At 41.3% G+C, this 18965-nt stretch overlaps 1 protein-coding gene across 2 annotated transcripts in view; it reads left to right on the top strand.

Moving 5' to 3' along the window:
- TRIB2 (tribbles pseudokinase 2) overlaps positions 1-10338 on the top strand; it is a 29676-nt gene extending 19338 nt beyond the window's left edge. For both annotated transcript variants that reach the window (XM_070732862.1, XM_070732861.1), the window contains one exon: positions 7584-10338. In XM_070732862.1, coding sequence (XP_070588963.1) covers positions 7584-8052 — 469 coding nt within the window. In that variant the 3' untranslated portion in view covers positions 8053-10338. The remainder of the gene's footprint in view (positions 1-7583) is intronic.
- The last annotated feature ends 8627 nt before the right edge of the window (positions 10339-18965 follow it).

The following is an 18965-nucleotide window of genomic DNA, read 5'->3' as shown; positions in this document are numbered from 1 at the left end:
CAGCGAGGGGAGCCTCTGGGCAATCACAGCCATGCAAAAACGGGCGCTTCAGCTGGCAAGGGAAGTCCAGAGGCGGGGATTCCCAGCAACGTAAGGCAAAAGGAGTGAGTTTTGGGCTTGCACGCATTATTCGCTTTTCCATTGATTCCTATGGGAAACATTGTTTCATCTTACGAACTTTTCAACTTATGAACCTCGTCCTAGAACCAATTGAGTTCGTAAGACAAGGTGTCACTGTATTAAGAAAAATATTTTCCCATTTATGCAGCACTGAATATGGGGAATTACTTTCCTTCTCACCAGTTTATATTTAATTGCTTGCCACCAGTATGCACAACTCTAATCCTCCAAGCCTGATTGTCCCAGGGCCTTCTCATTTATGGCCAGTCCTTGGGAAGTTATAAACATACATTGAGACAGCGACCTATCTCCACATGATTCATTTTCATAGAAACTTTCTACTCTTGGTCCTCGATTATATAGGCAGTCCCTGACTTACAACAGTTCATTTAGTGACCATTTGAAGTTGCAACGGCATTGCAAAAAGTGATTTACGATTGTTTTTCACACTTAGCATTGCAGCATCCCCATGGTCACATGATCAAAATTCAGATGCTTGGCAACTGGCTCATATTTATGATGGTTGCAATGTCCCGAGATCATGTGATCGATCCCTTTTTATATCCTTCTGACAAGCAAAGTCAATGGGGCAGCCAGATTCACATAACGGCCACATAACTAACTGTTAGTACAGGGTACATGGTTGTTAGGGATTGCCATTGTAAACTGCATATTGTAAACTGTACCAAACTTGTACTTAAAGGGTTAATGTGCACTCAAAGGGTTAACTTGTACTTGAGTTAATATTCAAGGCTGTTTTGTCACTTCCTCATTGAAGCTATAAAAGCTCATTATTTTGCTTGGTCACTTCCTTTACTTTTGCCTGAGAGATGGGGGAATTGTGTTTAAGCTTCGTGCTTGTATAAGATTTGTGATTTTATCTATATTGTATTTTAGCTTCGTGCTTATCTATATTGTATTTTGCTTTGTGCTAATCTTGTAATTGCTCAGTGTGTATTATTCTGTATTTGCTTCGTGCTTATTCTGGATTGTTTATATTTTGTTTATATGTAAATAATACTTATTTAACTATGTCTGTGTCTTGGCTTTATCACTCATCCACACTCTGTTAAAATTCTCTGCTCGGTATTGTCGAAGGTTTCATAGCCTAGCTAACTGAGACAAGCCAACACTAACATAACAACTACAGTGATTCACTTAATTACTGTGGCAAGAAAGGTTGCCAAATGGGGCAAAATTCACTTAGCAAATCGCTCACTTAGCAACAGAAATTTAGGGGCTCAAAAGGATTATCTGTACTTTTCCCATGATCTACCACCTCAGGTTGAAATCTGCATATGTCAATTGAAGTGCAAGCATAGGAAATTCTATGTCTACTTGAAGCAATTACGTTAAAATATTACTGAGGTGCAATAAATCAAAAGTCACACTGACATTCTAACTGATGGTGCGATCACATCTTGTTTCTGGGATACTTTTTTTGTTGTTCTTCTTTTCACGTAGGCAGAGCCCAAACATTTTGTCACCCATCTATCAATCACCACCCTTGCAGATACTTCTCTGTGTAAACAATATGAAAGCCTGAATTTTCCTGCAAGTCAGAAATTCTTTAAAATCCCCAGATTTTTCCGAGAAGAGACTCCCATGGTGGGAAATACCTTGAGCTGTGGGCTAGTGGTTCATCAGAAATAACTCACACTGCAAGTAGCTGAAGTGATCATGTTTCCTTCTGTTGCTGAAGAGCCATGTCTGAATGCACTCAAGTAATGAATGTGGCATTGATAAGAATAGTATTGTTTTTCATGGGCTTCCCTGCCGGTTTCCATGGGGACAAAGACGCATTTCCCCCGTTTTGAGTGCTATTTGCTGCCCTCTGATTGCACTTTTGTGGTTTCATTCACCAGTAATGGGAAAGCATTCATAGACGGAATCACTTCCCCTTTTTAAATAGCCATGATTCAGGCTTGATTGTTTTCTTAAGCATTATACTAATGCAGGGTTCTGTCAGTGATCTGATAAATGCACAATGCTGTCTTTCTAAGCTGTCTGCTGCATCTCCACTTTCTGAATGGAAATGAGATACTGCAATTACGCTGGCCTTGGGAAGGAGCTTTGCATTAGATAGTAAGTTTTTATAAGGCAGGTCTTACTTTGCGGTAAAAGCCCACATTGATCAAATCTCAATGCTGTCATTCCCATAGGTAAAGCTGGAAGAGGAAGACAGGAGCAGTTGCTGGAAGTCCAGTTAGAGAATTTGGGGTGCCGGTAACTAGTTTCTTGAAGTACAGTGTTCCCTCAATTTTCGCGGGGCATGCGTTCCGAGACCGCCCGCGAAAGTCGAATTTCCGCGAAGTAGAGATGCGGAAGTAAATACACCATTTTTGGCTATGAACAGTATCACAAGCCATCCCTTAACACTTTAAACCCCTAAATTACCATTTCCCATTCCCTTAACAACCATTTACACATCATTATTACTGGTACTCACCATTGAATAAGACACTTAGTGGTCCTGATATTTATAAACATAATTATTTATTAACAATATTTTTGTGTGTGTGATAACAATGCTGATTGGTCAAGATTTCGGCCAATCAGCAATGGCAGACAAAAGTTTGGCGATGACGTATGACGTCATTGGGTGGGAAAAAAACATATAGAAAAAAACCCCTGTGAAGTATTTTTTGATTAATATTTTTTGAAAAACTGTGGTATAGGATATTCGCGAAGTTCGAACCCGCGAAAAGCGAGGGAACACTGTACAACTAGAAGGGCCGTGTCATCTCAGCTTATACCAGTGATGGCGAACCTATGGCACGTGTGCCACAGGTGGCACTTGGAGCCATATCTGCTGGCACTTGAGCTTTTACCCTCCTTCAGTTCCAATGTGCATGTGTGTGATAGCCAAATGACTTTTTGCTTGCCCACGGGCTCTGGGAGGGCATTTTTTGCTTCCAGAGAGTCTCCGGGAGGTGGGGGAAGGGGGAAAAATGCCCTCCCCAGGCTCCAGAGAAGCCTCTGAAGCCTGGGGAAGGCAAAGAATGGGCTTACAGGGCCCACCAGAGGATGGGAAATGGGCTGTTTCAGGCCTCTACAGGGCCTCCAGTGGGGTGGGGAGGCCATTTTTGCCCTTCCCAGACATTAAATTATGGGTGTGGGCACTCGTGTATGCACAACATCAGACGCAGTTTCAGCACCCAAGGGGAAAAAAGTTCACCATCACTGGCTTATACCGTAGGCTTTGAGAATGGCAGTGCTTTAACTGTATAACTGTGGATTGATGGCTTTGGTCTAACCTGGAAATTTGGTACAATTTCTCCAGTTCTTTGCACACTGTACACCATTTGGAAAGAAACAAGCAAAGTGAGCTTGCATTTCTTGACAAGCGCTTCTTGACAAGGGCTGCAGGGATGGGAGATCTTGGAATTCAGGTGCTTTTTACCAGACTTGGAAAGTTGAAAATATCTCCTTAAAAAAACCCCAACCCAATGCTAAGGAAAAGGCATAGATGCAGGTGCTAGGGGTCGAGCTAGATAGGAGGGTGTCTTCATTTTTTTCAGCTTAGCAGTGCCCCCTTGGCATAAGTAGGACATGGGGAGAGACAGGGACCGATCTATTCGGATCCTCATTTGGAGAAGGATCTTATTCTTTCCCGTTGTTGTTCTTTTTCCTCAGAATTGGCTAAATGTTACCTTGCTGCATAGCAGTTAACAAGAAAGTCAGACAAACCAGTGCTCTGGATTGTCCGCTATTAGTTCTGACTGCATGGTGTACTTTATAGCAACAGTTTCCCTCAGTTAATGCAAGGCTGCTTGGAGAAAGGTCTCAATCTTTTCTGGAAACTTCTTTTGTTATGATTTTTTATAATGGATGGAGTGCGTATGTGTGGGGAGGAGAGAGGGAGAATGTACGGGTGTGTAACACAGATGTTGATCCTGGCGTGTATTTGCTTTGGTCTCATCCATTCGGCAGGATGAAAACATGGCTACTGCTCCTTTGCTTGATCCTGCTGGCGATTACAGTAAAACAAGTGGATTAATGCCAGCTGTTGTTCAGTGGTCTAGTTTTAAACAATCTGCCCTCTTCTGAAAGCAGGTCCTCGATTCTTAAATACAGGAGATGATTGCATTGTGTATATATATCCTCCCCCCCCCCCCCGTTTTTATTTTGCTGGTACAAATCCAGTGCAAAGATAGTAGCTGTTGCAGCGTGCATTGTTTGAAAGAGGCAGCAACATAACAAAGGAGCAGCCTCTCCTTCGTCAACCTCACAGTATGTTTGGCATCAGATATCTTGGAGGAGAGAGGAGAAAAGAGGAGGGAGCGACATTTCAGCAGGATTTTTTTTTACCTCAGGGTACAAAATCGGAAGAAGGTAGAATGGCCTGGGGAAGTTCTTTTTAAAGGAAACCAAGGCTAGAAAAATAAAGGGAGAGAGAATGACTGCACAGCATGTTTCAGCCATTCTTTCCAGTCCTTTTATCAGTGGGTGCCCTAGGAAATATCTGAATTTTGTTCTGGGTGGTTGAACACATTGCCTTTCACCCTGTGTGAATTTTTTGCTCCCCTCCTCTATTCCAGTGGTTCTCAACCTTCTTAATTCTGTGACTCTTTAAGATGGTTCCTCATGTAGTGGTGACTCCCCAACCATAAAATAATAAAATTATTAGGAAACTCGGGTGGGTTCTAATTTACCTCGCTGCCTGTTTGCTTCCTCCTGTGCTGCATGGTCACGTGTACGCTTTGCACTTTTACATATGCACAGTACTGAATTGTTTTTTAAAAAATTGCAGAAAAAAAAGCCAAAAACAAGATGGCAACACCGGCAGTGCCGGAAATGCAGCTTCTGCGCATGCTCAAAAGATTCCAGGGTATGGATTTTTTTTTTTTGCAGTAGTCTATTTGTATGTGGGTGGAGTGGTGACTCAGTTCCTAAGACCATCGGAAATATGTGTTTTCTGATGGTCTTAGGCAATGCCTGTGAAAGGTTGTTCAACTCCCAAAGGAGTCGCGACCCACAGGTTGAGAACCACTGCTTGTGTGTGTATTTGTGTGTGTGTGTACATTGTGAAGGGCAGGGGGCAGGGTAAGCTGTGTACAGGAAGTCTTCTGCCTACAACCATGGCTGAACCCAGAATTGCTAAGTGAAATGTTTCTTCAGCCAGTTTTGCCCTATTTTACGACTTTTTTTGCCCTAGTTGTTAAGTGAATCACTGCAGTTGGTAAATTAGTAACATGGTTGTTAAGTGAAACTCTTTTCCCCATTGACTTTGCTTGTCAGAAGGTCACAAAAAGTGAACACATAACCCCTTGATGGCGAGCCTGTGGCACGTGGAACTATATCTGAGGGCACGTGAGGTATTGCCCCTGTGTCAGCTCTAACGTGCATGTGCGTGCCGGCCAGTTGAATTTTGGCCTTTTTCACCCTCTCCAGGCTTCAGGAAAGCCTCCAGAGTCTTGTGAATGGCAAAAACAGCCCAACAGGCTTACTGGAAGTCCAGAGGCTTCATACTCCTGGGCGCATGTATGTGTGAGGTTGGGGGGGGGGTGTTGTACACGCATATGTGGGGGGATTGGCATTGCATTATGGGTGGTGGCACGCTTGTACACGCTATTGCACAGGCACCCGAACTAAAATAGGTTCCCCTGCCATAACCCCTGGACCCTGCGACCATCATAAGTATGCCAATTTTGATCATGTGACCGCAGGGATGCTGCGATGGTCATATGTGTGAAAATGGTCACAAGTCACTTTTTGCAGTGATGTGACTTTGTACGGTCAACTTTGAACTGTTGTAAGTCGAGGACCGCCAGTATAGTCTGTGCTGGAAGGCATGACTAGGAAGAGCAAGGATTAGAATGAAGCCACCAGTCACTGTCCATCTCCCTATCTCGTTATTTAATATATTTTTTTTCTGGAAAGTTTTTCTCTTTAGCTCCAAGATGGATCTTATCTGTTTTTCAACTCACTTATTTTTTGTTGATTTTGTTTTCTCACCATGCATAATTTGGTCCTTTTCTGATTATTTTTGGAGAGTTAACCCATCTTTTTGATGGACCAACAAGGATCCTAAGCCCCTTTACATGATTTCTTTCCGACATTCTGTTCAGGGTGGGGAGGGGGAGATGTGCTGTGGTTTCTGGTATTGTTTCATGCAATAATAGGCAATTCATTGTTGGTGACAGTGTTAAAGGTTAATTGGTATTTAATGAAAGGGACATGTATAAGTGATCCAGAAGCTGCCACTGGAAAAATAGATTTATAATAAATCCCTGCATGTTTTATGTGATATGTGACTTTGTTTAAGTGAATGAGTACACTAAAGATTATCCAGCTTCTATACCTTTTAGGGATATTTTATTTTTCTCAGGGCTAGTAGGAATGGTTATATTCCCAAAGAACTGATGTTCAACATTGAGATCAGCTGTAATAAAGTTGGTTTGATTTAGTGCAGTAGTACAGTTTTTGTAGATACTGAGCTCATGCACTTGGATTTTACGAGACCATCATTCACGGGAACTAAGAGCTGTTTACTGATTTCTCAAGCATGGGGAAAGCTCTAACTCAGTTATAAGGTACAGGCTTTGCTTGCAAAACCTGCCAGATGTTATGCTTCACATCTCAGAGTTAGCTTATGTGCAACCCAGCAGAGTGACTTGACTGTCACCTACTACTGACAGTATTAAGTAGACAGAATAATAGCCCTGGTCTGTATGATTTGACTGAAAAATGTTCCAGCACTCTCTTACCTTATGTACTGTATATACTTAAGAGATGTACATCTCTTATCTTTAAATTAAAATGTGACCCACGTTTTAAACTATATGCCGCCGGTGAGTCAAATTAATTTGTTTCAGGAAAGGATCCAATTCATGGGTGCGCTTGGTAGGCAGTCAGCCTTCCTTTGTGCATTTATCTGAATGGGTAATCTTTGGGCTATACTATAGAGATGTCCTAGATTTGCAAATTTAAATAAATGCTTTAAGAACCATGGAAATCAAACATATACCACATTTTGTATGACATACTTTAAGGAAGTATTGAATGCACAAAATGATAAGCATGAACCAATGATTTATGGGGTAAATATGGAAGACAGGTTCATATGAAAAGACATGTCCATTCATAGAATAGAAGCTACGGGTGTTACCATTTACAAAAATAACCTGGTTAGAATGTTACTTGATATGCCCTCTGCTTTTAACCTGGATCTAACCCAGAATATCCCCCGAGACCCATGCTTTTTCCAAAATGGGGATATTCTTCAGAGTACTGCTCATTTGTTGGGTAAAACGGAGAGGGGTGGCATACAAATCTAATTAATAATAATAATAATAATAATAATAATAATAATAATAATAATAATAATAAAAAAAAAACACAAGAGGATTGGTATCAATATGCAATCCTAGCCTGATTGAATATTCTTGCTTTTCTTTAATATCACACATGAGTCATTGTCATTTAGTCTACCCTTTGATTTGTTGTTTCTTGCTCTGCAGGTCCAGAGTAAAACTGGAGAGCCTTGAAGATGCTTATATATTGCGAGGAAATGATGACTCCCTTTCTGACAAGCACGGATGTCCGGCCTATGTGAGCCCAGAAATCCTGAACACAAACGGAAGCTACTCCGGCAAAGCAGCAGACGTGTGGAGTCTAGGGGTCATGCTGTACACAATGCTAGTTGGACGCTATCCATTTCATGACATTGAACCGAGTTCTCTCTTCAGTAAAATCCGCCGCGGGCAGTTCAGCATTCCAGAGACTTTATCCCCCAAGGCGAAATGCCTTATACGTAGCATCCTGCGCCGGGAGCCCACAGAGAGGCTGACATCGCAGGAAATTCTGGACCACCCTTGGTTTTCTACAGATTTTAACGTATGTAATTCAGGATATGGTGCTAAGGAAGTAACAGATCAGCTGGTGCCTGACGTTAACATGGAAGAGGATTCTGATCCATTCTTTAACTAAGCATCAGGACTGGTATACATAATGTATGGTCCAGAAAGGACAACGTGAAGGGAGACCTTTCTGAAAATGCAGAATTACATCTGTCTCATCCTGGCTTGATAGCAAAAAAAAGGACCCACTTGGAAGAAGCTTTTGTTTTGATTTTTTTTAAGAGTGGAGAAGGAACGCTCAAGAACCAATGTAGGCCATGAACGGTTAAACAGGAGAAATAGTTGCTATCAAGTTAGACTGACATCGGGGTGGGGTGGGGTGGAGGAATGAGGAGGCAGCAGCAGTACGGAGCAGCTGCAGTAGCTTCTTGTATTTATGGAGCCAAGGACACTGCACACCCAACGTTTCTGATGCAGCCACCACTAAGCCACTCCTGGTTCCATTTCATTCAAACACTTACGATTCCCAGTGGACAGGAACTCTTGCATTTTGGCATCGCACTGTTAAAGTATATTTAACTTCAGCCATTATTCAGGGAAGGTACAATTAGCTATTATTTTGTTCCTTTGCTTCCTGTTTTCAGAATCGGATGTTGCCAGTGGGCTTCATCTTCAGGAGGGCAGGTGGGAAGTGCACAAAGGAAGATACAAGAAGTGAATGCTAAACAAAGCTTTGGAACATGTCTCTGGATTCCTAGTTTTAAATTGACAGACACAAGCTAACGTTTTTACGGGGGGTAATGATGTTTGGAATGTTTTATTTCTTTGGAGGGGGGAATTCTCTCCCAATCTGTTATGTTTCAGATGTTCTCCTCGTCGGAACCTACAGAAGACTCTTTGATCTAGTGAGGGCTTCTCTTTGTGACAAACAAGTCACACTCTCCTTGCCCCTTGAGGGGATACTCTTGAAGAAATTATACAAGAAGCTATACAGTAAAATAAATCTGTAGCGATGACTTCCCCGACCTTCTATCGATAGCCATGTCCACTAGATCAAAGAGCTTTCTGTAAGCGGAGTAGATTCAGTTAAATACAAGCCGTTGGTTTTGGTGGGCTTGTTTTGGGGTTAGAGCTTTTACTGCAGGGAGCCAGAAATCGGACTTTTTCACCATGCTAGCAAAAGACACTAGAATTGTTGTCTTTGGGTTTTTTTCAAAGACGGTTGAAATACTGGCTTTCACCTTTACCCACTGCACATCCAGTTGACCAGGTGGGGGGGAGAAGGATCTCCTTTGGATTATTCAAAGAAGGAAACAAATTTGATCTTAGAACCAGCTAAAGTCTCCACATGAGCTAAATATGGACAGAATGTGGATCTTTCTGAAGTGAGAAGTATATGCCACCTACCCCTGCCCCAAATATCTTGGTAAGGCAGTGGCTTATGTTCTCTTGCTTTCATTTTTGACTTACAAACAAAGATGCTCTTTAAGTTTTCTGTTTATTCACCTGTTAATAAGCTGAACATTGCTGGGACACACAGACCTGTCTCCTGAAAAGTACATTGTAATATGCACCTTTTTTATTGTCAAGATTTTATTTATTGATGAATCCGTCACAGTTGTGACGAATTTAAGCCAGTACTTCAATTACGGGTTGACTTGGGGTGACATGTTACATGCTGTAGTTAACAAACTTGTATTTCTCTTCAGGTATTCCAGTCCCTGACTGACATATTTTAACACCCCCCTCCCTTTTTCCCTCCTGCAATTCCACCCCTTTGTTAAAGCTTTCATGTTGATTTAGACTGGCAAATGATTTTTATTACTGCTTTTATATTGCTATATGACATTGGAGGAAACAGCGGAAAACCAACACATCATTTTTTTTGGCATAGCTATTTGTGTTTCCAGTACCTCAGCTGTTCTGATGTTACTGCCTGTATGCGTTTTTGTGAAGTGGTCCTGTTTTTTGGATAGGTACATGTGGACTCTGTAGTTTGTAAATGTTACTTGAATTTTGTGCTTAATTATAGTCTGTGGCATGTGCGTACAGCTACTTGGCATTTGACGTATGAATGCTCTTCGCCTGCCCTGCAGAAAGATTTTCGATCCCACTCGCTGAGATGATGGTTCAGAGTTCCTTAATCAAGAGACAAAGCTGCAGCTAACCTGCCTTGCTTCTATTTTGGTATCTAAGAATATAAAAGAGTAATGTTTTTACACTCTGAAGATGGTGCTGTGTTGAGGGACTTCTTCTGTGTTTTTTTTTAAGCATTTATTTTATAAACTCGTAGGAAGAAAGATTGGTGATGTGCATGTGGTGGGATTTTACTGCCTCTGGTGCTTTTGTCTTGTATTTGGTTTAATGTTTTTGTCCTAATCTCTTCAATAAACAAAATTGTGCATATTTAACTAAACATAACTTGTGATGGGTTTTCTCTCTCCTACCCCTCACCCTGCTCCTTCCAATACTACACCAACCATGGCTCATTTCAGGGAAAACATTGCTTGTTGCCTATTTTTAGGATAGATATTTATTTAATAAATTTGTATGCAGCCCATCGTATTATTACGTAACTCTGGGAGGCTCACAAAATAACATATAAAACAATTAGAATGTTAAAAGCGTTAAAAACATGGAGCATTAAAAGCTAAAACATTAAAATGAACAACAAGGGATTTAAAAAAGACCAGTACGTAAATAGAATTATTGAGTGAGGCAGTGTTTGTGAACCTATGGCACGGGTGCCACAGGTGACACGCGGAGCCATATCTGCTGGCACGCAAGCCGTTGCCCTAGCTCAGCTCCAATGTGCATGTGTGTTCCAGCCATCTGATTTTTGGCTTGCACAGAGGCTCAAGGAAGGCATTTTTGGCTTCCAGAGAGCCTCCATGGGGGATGGGGGAGGGTATTTTTACCCTCCCTGGCTCCAGGGAAGTCTTTGGAGCCTAGAGAGGGTGAAACATGAGCCTACTGGGCCCATCAGAAGTTGGGAAACAGGCTGTTTCCAGTCCTCCAGAGTTATTGAATTATGGGTGGGGGCACTCGTGCCTGCACGATAGCACATGTGCACGCTCTTTCGGCACCCAAGGGGAAAAAGGTTCGCCATCACTGGAGTGGGGGAATTGTTCCCTAATCTGCTAACCACCTCCAGAATGAGACATCCCGATTGTGCTCCCATATGTTTTCCCCAATTTTGGTTGAAATTCTGTCTCATTGGATAACTTCTTTACCTAAGCAAGATTCTTTCAGCCTAGAACCGTGCTAGCAAACCTATGACATGCATGCCACAGGTGGCACATGGAGCTATATCAGAGGGTACGTGAGGTGTTGCTCCTATGTCAACTTCAATGCACATGCATGCACTAGCCAACTGATTTTCAGCCTTGTGGAAGGCTGTTTCGCCCTCTGGAAGCTTCAGGGAAGCTTCCTAATCCCTGTAGTACAAAAAACAGCAGAATGGGCAAACTGGAAGTCCATTTTCCCGAACGTCCAGTTTGTCCATTTTTTCACTGTACCAGGGTTTAGTAAGGCTTGTGCACATGTGCCAGGATGGGAGGGATCATGCACAGAGGCAGCTTGGAAGGAGTGTGCTTGTGTGTGTGTGGGGAGGGAATAGATATGGACATGTGGATACATGCTAACACACACATACGTGTGCATACCCTATTCGCACGCGAACCAAAAAAGGCTTGCCATCAATGGCCTAGAAGTATCACCCAAGGAACTAAGCAATCCTAGCAGTAAGATAGGTGTGGATGACTATAATGCAGTGGTTCTCAATTTGGGGGGGGGGAGGTGTCAGGACCCCTTTGGGGGTTGAACAAGCATTTCACAGAGGTCACCTAAGACCATGGGAAAAGACAAATTTCCCATGGTGTTAAGAACTAAAGCTTCTATTCTGGCGCCTTAGAGCATATTTTTACAATCCGATCAATCAGGCGTTTACAGTGGGGGTGTCTCTCTGACCTTTCTGCCAATCGCTTAAAGCTGTGTTGGGAGAATTGGCGCGAGAATTATGGTGAGGGGTCAGCACAACCTGAGGAACTGTATTAAGGGGCCGCGGCATTAGAAAAAACCACTGCCATAATGGGACAACTCACCACAACCAATTTGCCACAGACAACTCACCATGGCCAATTCACCACAGGACCAACTCTCTACTGAGCAATTCAATTATTTAAAATAATATAAAAATTCATTATAATTTTTGTCATTCACATTTTATTTTGCCCCTCCTTTATCCTTCTTCCCTTATTATATTCCACCATTTCTTCAATATTGGTGTAACTCTTGTTCTTCAGAAAAGTTTCCCATAGCGAGTTGCTGTGGTGAGGTGTCCTAGACCTGTGGATGACAGTCCCATACATTATATTTGTATTATTTTATATTAAAGTCTGAGAGTTTTCCTTCCATATAAAAGTGTCAGCCTTAAGTAAACAGCCTCATATGGGATATAAAAGTGTGATTGGAAGATGCCATTCCTAGCAGCCCTCTGTATCATGTCAATTTAGTTTTTGGATACTCAAGCAAACTCTAGGTAAGTAGAATTATATTAAACCATGCACTTGGTGGGCAAATTGTTATAAAATGCAAGAATTTTCTTCTGACCCATGGAAGGCCAGAATCAATCCCTGAGTTTAAAGGGATTGACGTCTCTGCTCCCTGTAACTTAAATCTACTTGTAAGTTGAGTTAGGCAACATGTTCAGCCTGTGGTTCGTTAAGCAATTTTCTGCCCTGCTTGAAGGATCTCAATTGCTATGTCCAATCCTGCTGCGATCCCACTAGCAAGAGTCAATATTATCGGACCTATATTTAGTGTTAAGGGGCTTAGGGAGAATACGGAGAGAAAAAATCAGGACTTTAAAGAGGCTTAAGATACCCATTTTGCAGTTTAAAGCTGCCTAATGGGAAATAGCTGCTCTTCTATGGAGAAGGACTTAAGTTTAAAGCAGTTTAAATTTATAGTCCGTTCAGTCTACATTTGTTTAACTCTTTTATGACCTCCCCTGACAATGCAAAAATAGGCTCTAAAAAGGTTGGCTTTACCTATCCTGCATCTGAGGTTTTTGGGGTGGCACCAAACCTGTGGGACACCCTGGCTATAAACTTCAAAATCCATGTGGTCCTTAAGTCATATTCGAATAATATAATAGATGTACTGGCTTTTTCAGCTAAATCAGCCCATAGTGGACAAAATAGGTTTACTCAATGACCATGGTGTTTGCTTAATGACTGCAATGTGGCTTTCTGACCTCTTCATATGAAAACTTTTTTGGGGGAAAAAGGATGATGATCTACTTTATGACCATCACAATGTATGACCATAATCGGCAAGATCTGTTACAGTCATAAGTCAAGGACTGCCTTTTTCTCCAGTGCTTTCTCTGGAGGAGCTTTTGACTCAATTGTTGCCAAATATTTCTCCTTAAGCATAGAAGCAGCTTAAAAATTCACCTATATCCAAACTTGGAGAGGAATTTTAAAATGCAACCAGAGTTAGCTACTTCCAATTAAACTCCTACAATTTATTAATTTATATAGCTGCCTGTCTCGCAAACCAGTGATGCTGGGTGCTGTACAAATGTGCTTTAAAAAAAAAAATTATAAAAAAAGATGCTGGCTCCTTTCTGCTTTTTGAAGAGCAGCTTGCGTGAGAGTATTTGAATTTCCTCCCCATTCCCAGTTTGAAGAGGATGAGAGATTATTTGCACCCCCTGTTTTCCAACATTTCTTTAGTCCACCTACTTCTTTGGAGCCTCTCTGAGTAGCTTCTGTTTTATTTGGGTGGAAATAGTTCAGAGTATTCATGTTTCCTCTCCACTGCCAATAATTATATAAAAATGTGGCTGACTAATAGCTGTTCATTTGCAGGGAACTGCATTAAACATTGAGGCCTATTTTATGCTGGAGTGAAAGCAGCCTTTTGCCTCAAGGAGCCAGTTTCTTAATAGGAGACAGATTGTAAAAGTCATCTTCTCCACGTAGGCTGAATGTACCTATTTTGACACACGAAGGAGATTCAAGTTTCCATATCTTAAAAATAATACAGAATAACCGAAAATAATAACTGGGGGGAAAAGTGAAGAAGTTCAAATATTATTACTGTGGCAAAGTAGGGCTTATCTAATATAGACATATATGAGGATTGGATGTAAGTGGTCCTTGAGTTATAGCTACTAATGAGCACAAAATTTCCATTGGTAAATGAAACAGTTAAAGGCATTTTCGTCCCATTTTACAATCTTGATAACTGTAGTTGTTAAGTTAACACAGTTGTTAAGTAAGTCTGGCTTCCCCTTCTGACTTTTCTTGTCAAGAGGTCACAAAAGGTGATCATATGACCCTGGGACACTGCAACCGTCAAATACATGTCAGTTGCCAAGCATCCGAATTTTGATCACACGGCCACAGGGATGCTGCAAAAGTCACATGTGTGAAAAATGGCCATAAGTAACTTTTTTTCAGTACCGTTGTAACTTGAAATGGTCATTAAACAAATGCTTGTAAGTCGAAGGCTACCTGTATTTACAATATGCCTCATTCTTGCCTTATTTTGGAAAACTGGCTCTTGTAAGCATCAACACATAAACTCTTATGTACGAAATAATGTATAAATTTTTGCAGGGTTGGAAGTTAATTTGACTGAATCTCTAAATCAAAATACAGTAGACCCCCGCTCGTTGCGAGGGTTCCGTTCCAGGACCCCCCGCAACGAGCGGGTTTTCGCGAAGTAGCGCTGCGGAAGTAAAAACACCATCTGCGCATGTGCAGATGGCGTTTTTACTCCCACAGCGCTAGCGAGGAGCCGAAGATTGGGGGCGGGGCGGCTGTTTGCCGCCGGCATGGAGGGCTTCCTAGCAGCCCCCCAAACCCGGGTTGGGGGTCCGGGGGGCGCTGGCTCTCGGCGCTTTCGAGCTGAGTCCGGGAGCGAATTCGCTTCCAGACTCAGCTCAAAACCGCCGATAGCAAGCGGCAAGGAACGGCTTGTCTCGGCGCTTTCGAGCTGACCGGACTCAGCTCGAAAGCGCAGAGACAAGCCGTTCCTTGCCGCTTGCTATCGGCGGTTTTGAGCTGAGTCCGGAAGCGAATTCGCTTCCGGACTCAGCTCAAAACCGCCGATACCAAGCGGCAAGGAACGGCTTGTCTCGGCGCTTTCGAGCTGACCGGACTCAGCTCGAAAGCGCCGAGACAAGCCGTTCCTTGCCGCTTGCTATCGGCGCTTTTGAGCTGAGTCCGGGAGCGAATTCGCTCCCGGACTCAGCTCAAAAGCGGCGAGAATGAACGGCGTGGGCGGGCGAAGGGCGGGCGGCAGCGAGGAGTTTGCGTGGGCGGTGGGGAAACTCCTCGCTGACGCCAGCAAGAGGGGGAAGACCCAGGGAAGCCGCTGCCATCTACGCATGCGTGCCCGGCACGCATGCATAGATGGTATTTTTGACTTCCGGGTTGAAAAATAGCGAAGTACCCTGTTCGCAATGGTTGGGGACGCAATAAACGGGGGATCACTGTATATTCATTTGCTCGTTTGAACTCACATCTCCCAGAGACCAATTAGATCCCACAGGGTTGGCTTTCTCCAGGCCCCATCGACTAAGCAATGTCAGTCGGCGGGCCCATGGGGGTGGGTCTTCTCTGTGGCGACTCCGGCTCTTTGGAACCAACTACTTCCCAAGGTCTGTACTGCCCCTACCCTACAGGCCTTCATAAAAGCATTGAAGATCTGACTCTGCCGACAGGCCTGGGGACCATGAGAATAAACATATCTCTCCAGCCAACATCATTTGACTGGTATGCATGATGGTATGAAAGTATTGATTGAATTCAGTTTTTTTAATTGCTATTATTTAGGATGGGTTTTTAGTCTTTATTAATGGGTTTTATTACCATTATTAATTGTTTGAATTTGACTTTTTATGTTATGTTATGGTATCTATCTATCTATCTATCTATCTATCTATCTACCTACCTACCTACCTACCTACCTACCTCTTATTAGATTTCTGTGCCACCCTTTTGAGACTCAGGGGAGTTTTTAATTGTTGTGAGCCATACTGAGTCCTACGGGATTGGGCGGCATACAAGTCAAATTAATAAAATAAAATAAAAATAAATAAATAAACACTTATGTAAATGTAGAAATATTTTTTTTCCCAAATGAAACAAATGTTTCATTTTGAAGGAACATTTTGAATAGGATGAGGCAGCAGTGAAATGTACTTACTTTCCCTACTGGTTGGTAAGCACGCACTTTGCATATGTACCTTTTCTTCCACTGTGCATGCGTAGAAGGCTTTATGCATGCACAGAGGGTAAAAAAAAAGAAAAGAAAATGGCAATGTCCAGGTGGATAAACAGAGCCTCACATGGCCATGGCTACCGTTTCTGCAAACCACCAGTAGCTGTCGCTACCAGTACATCCAAACATTTCACCCCTGGGATTTACATTTCCATAATGTATAATAGGATGCATACAATGTGTGTGTGTGTGTGTGTGTGTTTGTATACCATGGTTGAAATGCTCCCGGTTCACTCATGCCTATTGGTTGTTGGAGAGCCAGTCATGAAGCTCCACCCACCGGCCTGGACGTCACCGTTTGGTGACTTTTGCCCTCTGTATATGTGCAAAGTATTCTGTGCATGTGCAGAAAGTAAAAACAAAACAAATGGTGGTGGGTGGGTGGAGCCTCATGCTGCCTCCATGACCGACTCTTTGACGACCGACAGGCAAGAGCGAACTGGAAGAATTTCACCCCTGACCCCCTCCCCCAAAATGATCCAAGACGTTTGTACCGTAATTGCACAACTTGAATGCGATAGTGCTCAGCAAATCTACTGATTCTTCAGGATCTTGTCAAAAATGTGTGCAGGACTCAGCTTTTAAGCCTTAATTATAACTAACACATATAAAACTACAGAAATGAGATTTGTCAGTTGGAGGCAGATGTTCTGGTTCTCAAACCACAATATAGAAAAGCTTTAGGACAAATGAAAAAAATACATTTCAAACATTACATTTAAGTTTTAATTAAATTCAGACCCGCTCTGATATTCACCACTGGCTGGATTTTGCTCCTTTCACCAAAATGGCAAAAATCGGTATTGCACCACTGCTCACTCAGTTTGATATCCTGAAACAAAGAAGTGTTGTTGTTGTTGTTTTTTTAAAAAAAGATTATTTCCCGTTCTATTACAGGTAGTCATTGGCTTACAACCATTTGTTTAGCAACTGTTCAAAGTTGTAACAACACTGGAAAAAGTGTCTTACGATCGTTCCACACACTTATGATTATCCCAGAATCCTCATGTAATCATCTGTTCAAAATTCTGGCAACTAACATGTATTTGTGACAATTGTAGGATCCTGGGACCATTTACAACATTCCCAGCTGGCCTCTAACAACTGGGGTCAATGGGGGAGAACCTTGACTCATTTAATGACTGATTCACTTAACAATGGCAGTGATTCATTTAACTGAGGGGGAAAGGTCATAAAATTGGACACGATTCCAATGCTTTGCTTAACCACAGAAATTCTGTTCCCAAATGTGGTTGTAAGTTGAGGATTGCTTGTATTGTCGTCTTTCCCAGTCAGTTAACATTCAGTTGGAAAGTCCAGTAGAAACAATCATATTTTTGAAACAGAGTTGATTATGGAAATATAACTCCAGAGAAAAGCAGCTTTAATATTATAATGAATGTATGAGGGAGGGAAATTCCCTAAACCTTTTATAAATTCTAACAAAAATTCCAGAGCCTTGAAAACCTGGCTCTGCCAGCCGGCCTGGGAACCATGAGAATTAACATCTTTAATCCCGACCGAAACATGTTTTGATTGGTATGTGTGATGGTATGACTGTATTGATTAGATTAAGGGTTTTTATTGTTATTAATGTTTTAATTTGATTTTATACTGTGTTAGTTTTTATTGTTGTGAGCCGCCCTGAGTCCTTCGGGATTGGGTGGCATACGGTAAAATACGGTAAAATAAAATAAAATAAAATAAAATAAAATAAAATAAAATAAAATAAAATAAATAAAATAAAATAAAATAAAATAAAATAAAATAAAATAAAATAAAATAAAATAAAATAAATAAAATAAAATAAAATAAAATAAAATAAAATAAAATAAAATAAAATAAAATAAAATAAAATAAAATAAAATAATAAAATAAAATAAAATAAAATAAAATAAAATAATAAACTAGGAAAAGCAAGAATGTTCTTTGATATTTAAATGTTTCAGGATGCCATTTAAACACATTTGATCACCCAGTCCTAATGGTAAACGACCAGGGAAGCAGTTTTCTTAAATGTGTATTTGCCCTAGTTCTGTTATGTGTGGATTATAATATCTTAATAAATGCTTCTTTGAGTGTATGGTTTATTTTGAGCACTGTGGTTTAATTTTTTTGCATGAATATGTCATCGCTCAGCCTGGGAATAACTATATTCCCACAAGCCATCTGTTATTAGGAGATTCGGTTGTGCTTTACAACATTTTTACTACATCTAGCATTATAATCCAATGCCCAAGCAAAAATGTTGTATTTACATTTAAGAGTATTTAATACAAGATCTGTCATATATATTGTATTTAATAAATAAATTTAATAGTTAAATAAAGACATCCTACCACTAGAAAACAAATAACTCATAGAATACATTTTCTGCTTGACTTCTCTTTTTTTTTTTTTAATGCAAACTGGAAATTCCAAATTATGTTGTTGTTATTCTCAGTTTCGATATCCGCCATCACTTAGGGCAAATGAACTCCTTATATAGACCTGAAAGGAAGCTGACCTCGAACAGAAGGAGAAACCATAGCAAGACAAGACATAAAGATGACCAGACTGTCAACAGACTGCTGAAAAATATGAGTGGCTTTGCTTAAAACATGCTGTATACAGTACTTGGTAAATTTAACCCTTTTGTAATGGGGCATTTTACTTTTGTTCCTCTGCCTAATCATCTTCATCCCACTTATCTCCATTCGGTTTTCTTCTTTCTTGGTTTTAATTTGCATTGTTGCTGCCCCATCT

The sequence above is a fragment of the Erythrolamprus reginae genome, chromosome 1 (assembly GCF_031021105.1).
Source record: "Erythrolamprus reginae isolate rEryReg1 chromosome 1, rEryReg1.hap1, whole genome shotgun sequence".
Classification (NCBI taxonomy): domain Eukaryota; kingdom Metazoa; phylum Chordata; class Lepidosauria; order Squamata; family Dipsadidae; genus Erythrolamprus; species Erythrolamprus reginae.
The sequence above is the reverse complement of the archived record's forward strand: the minus strand, read 5'-3'. Positions and strand labels throughout refer to the sequence as shown.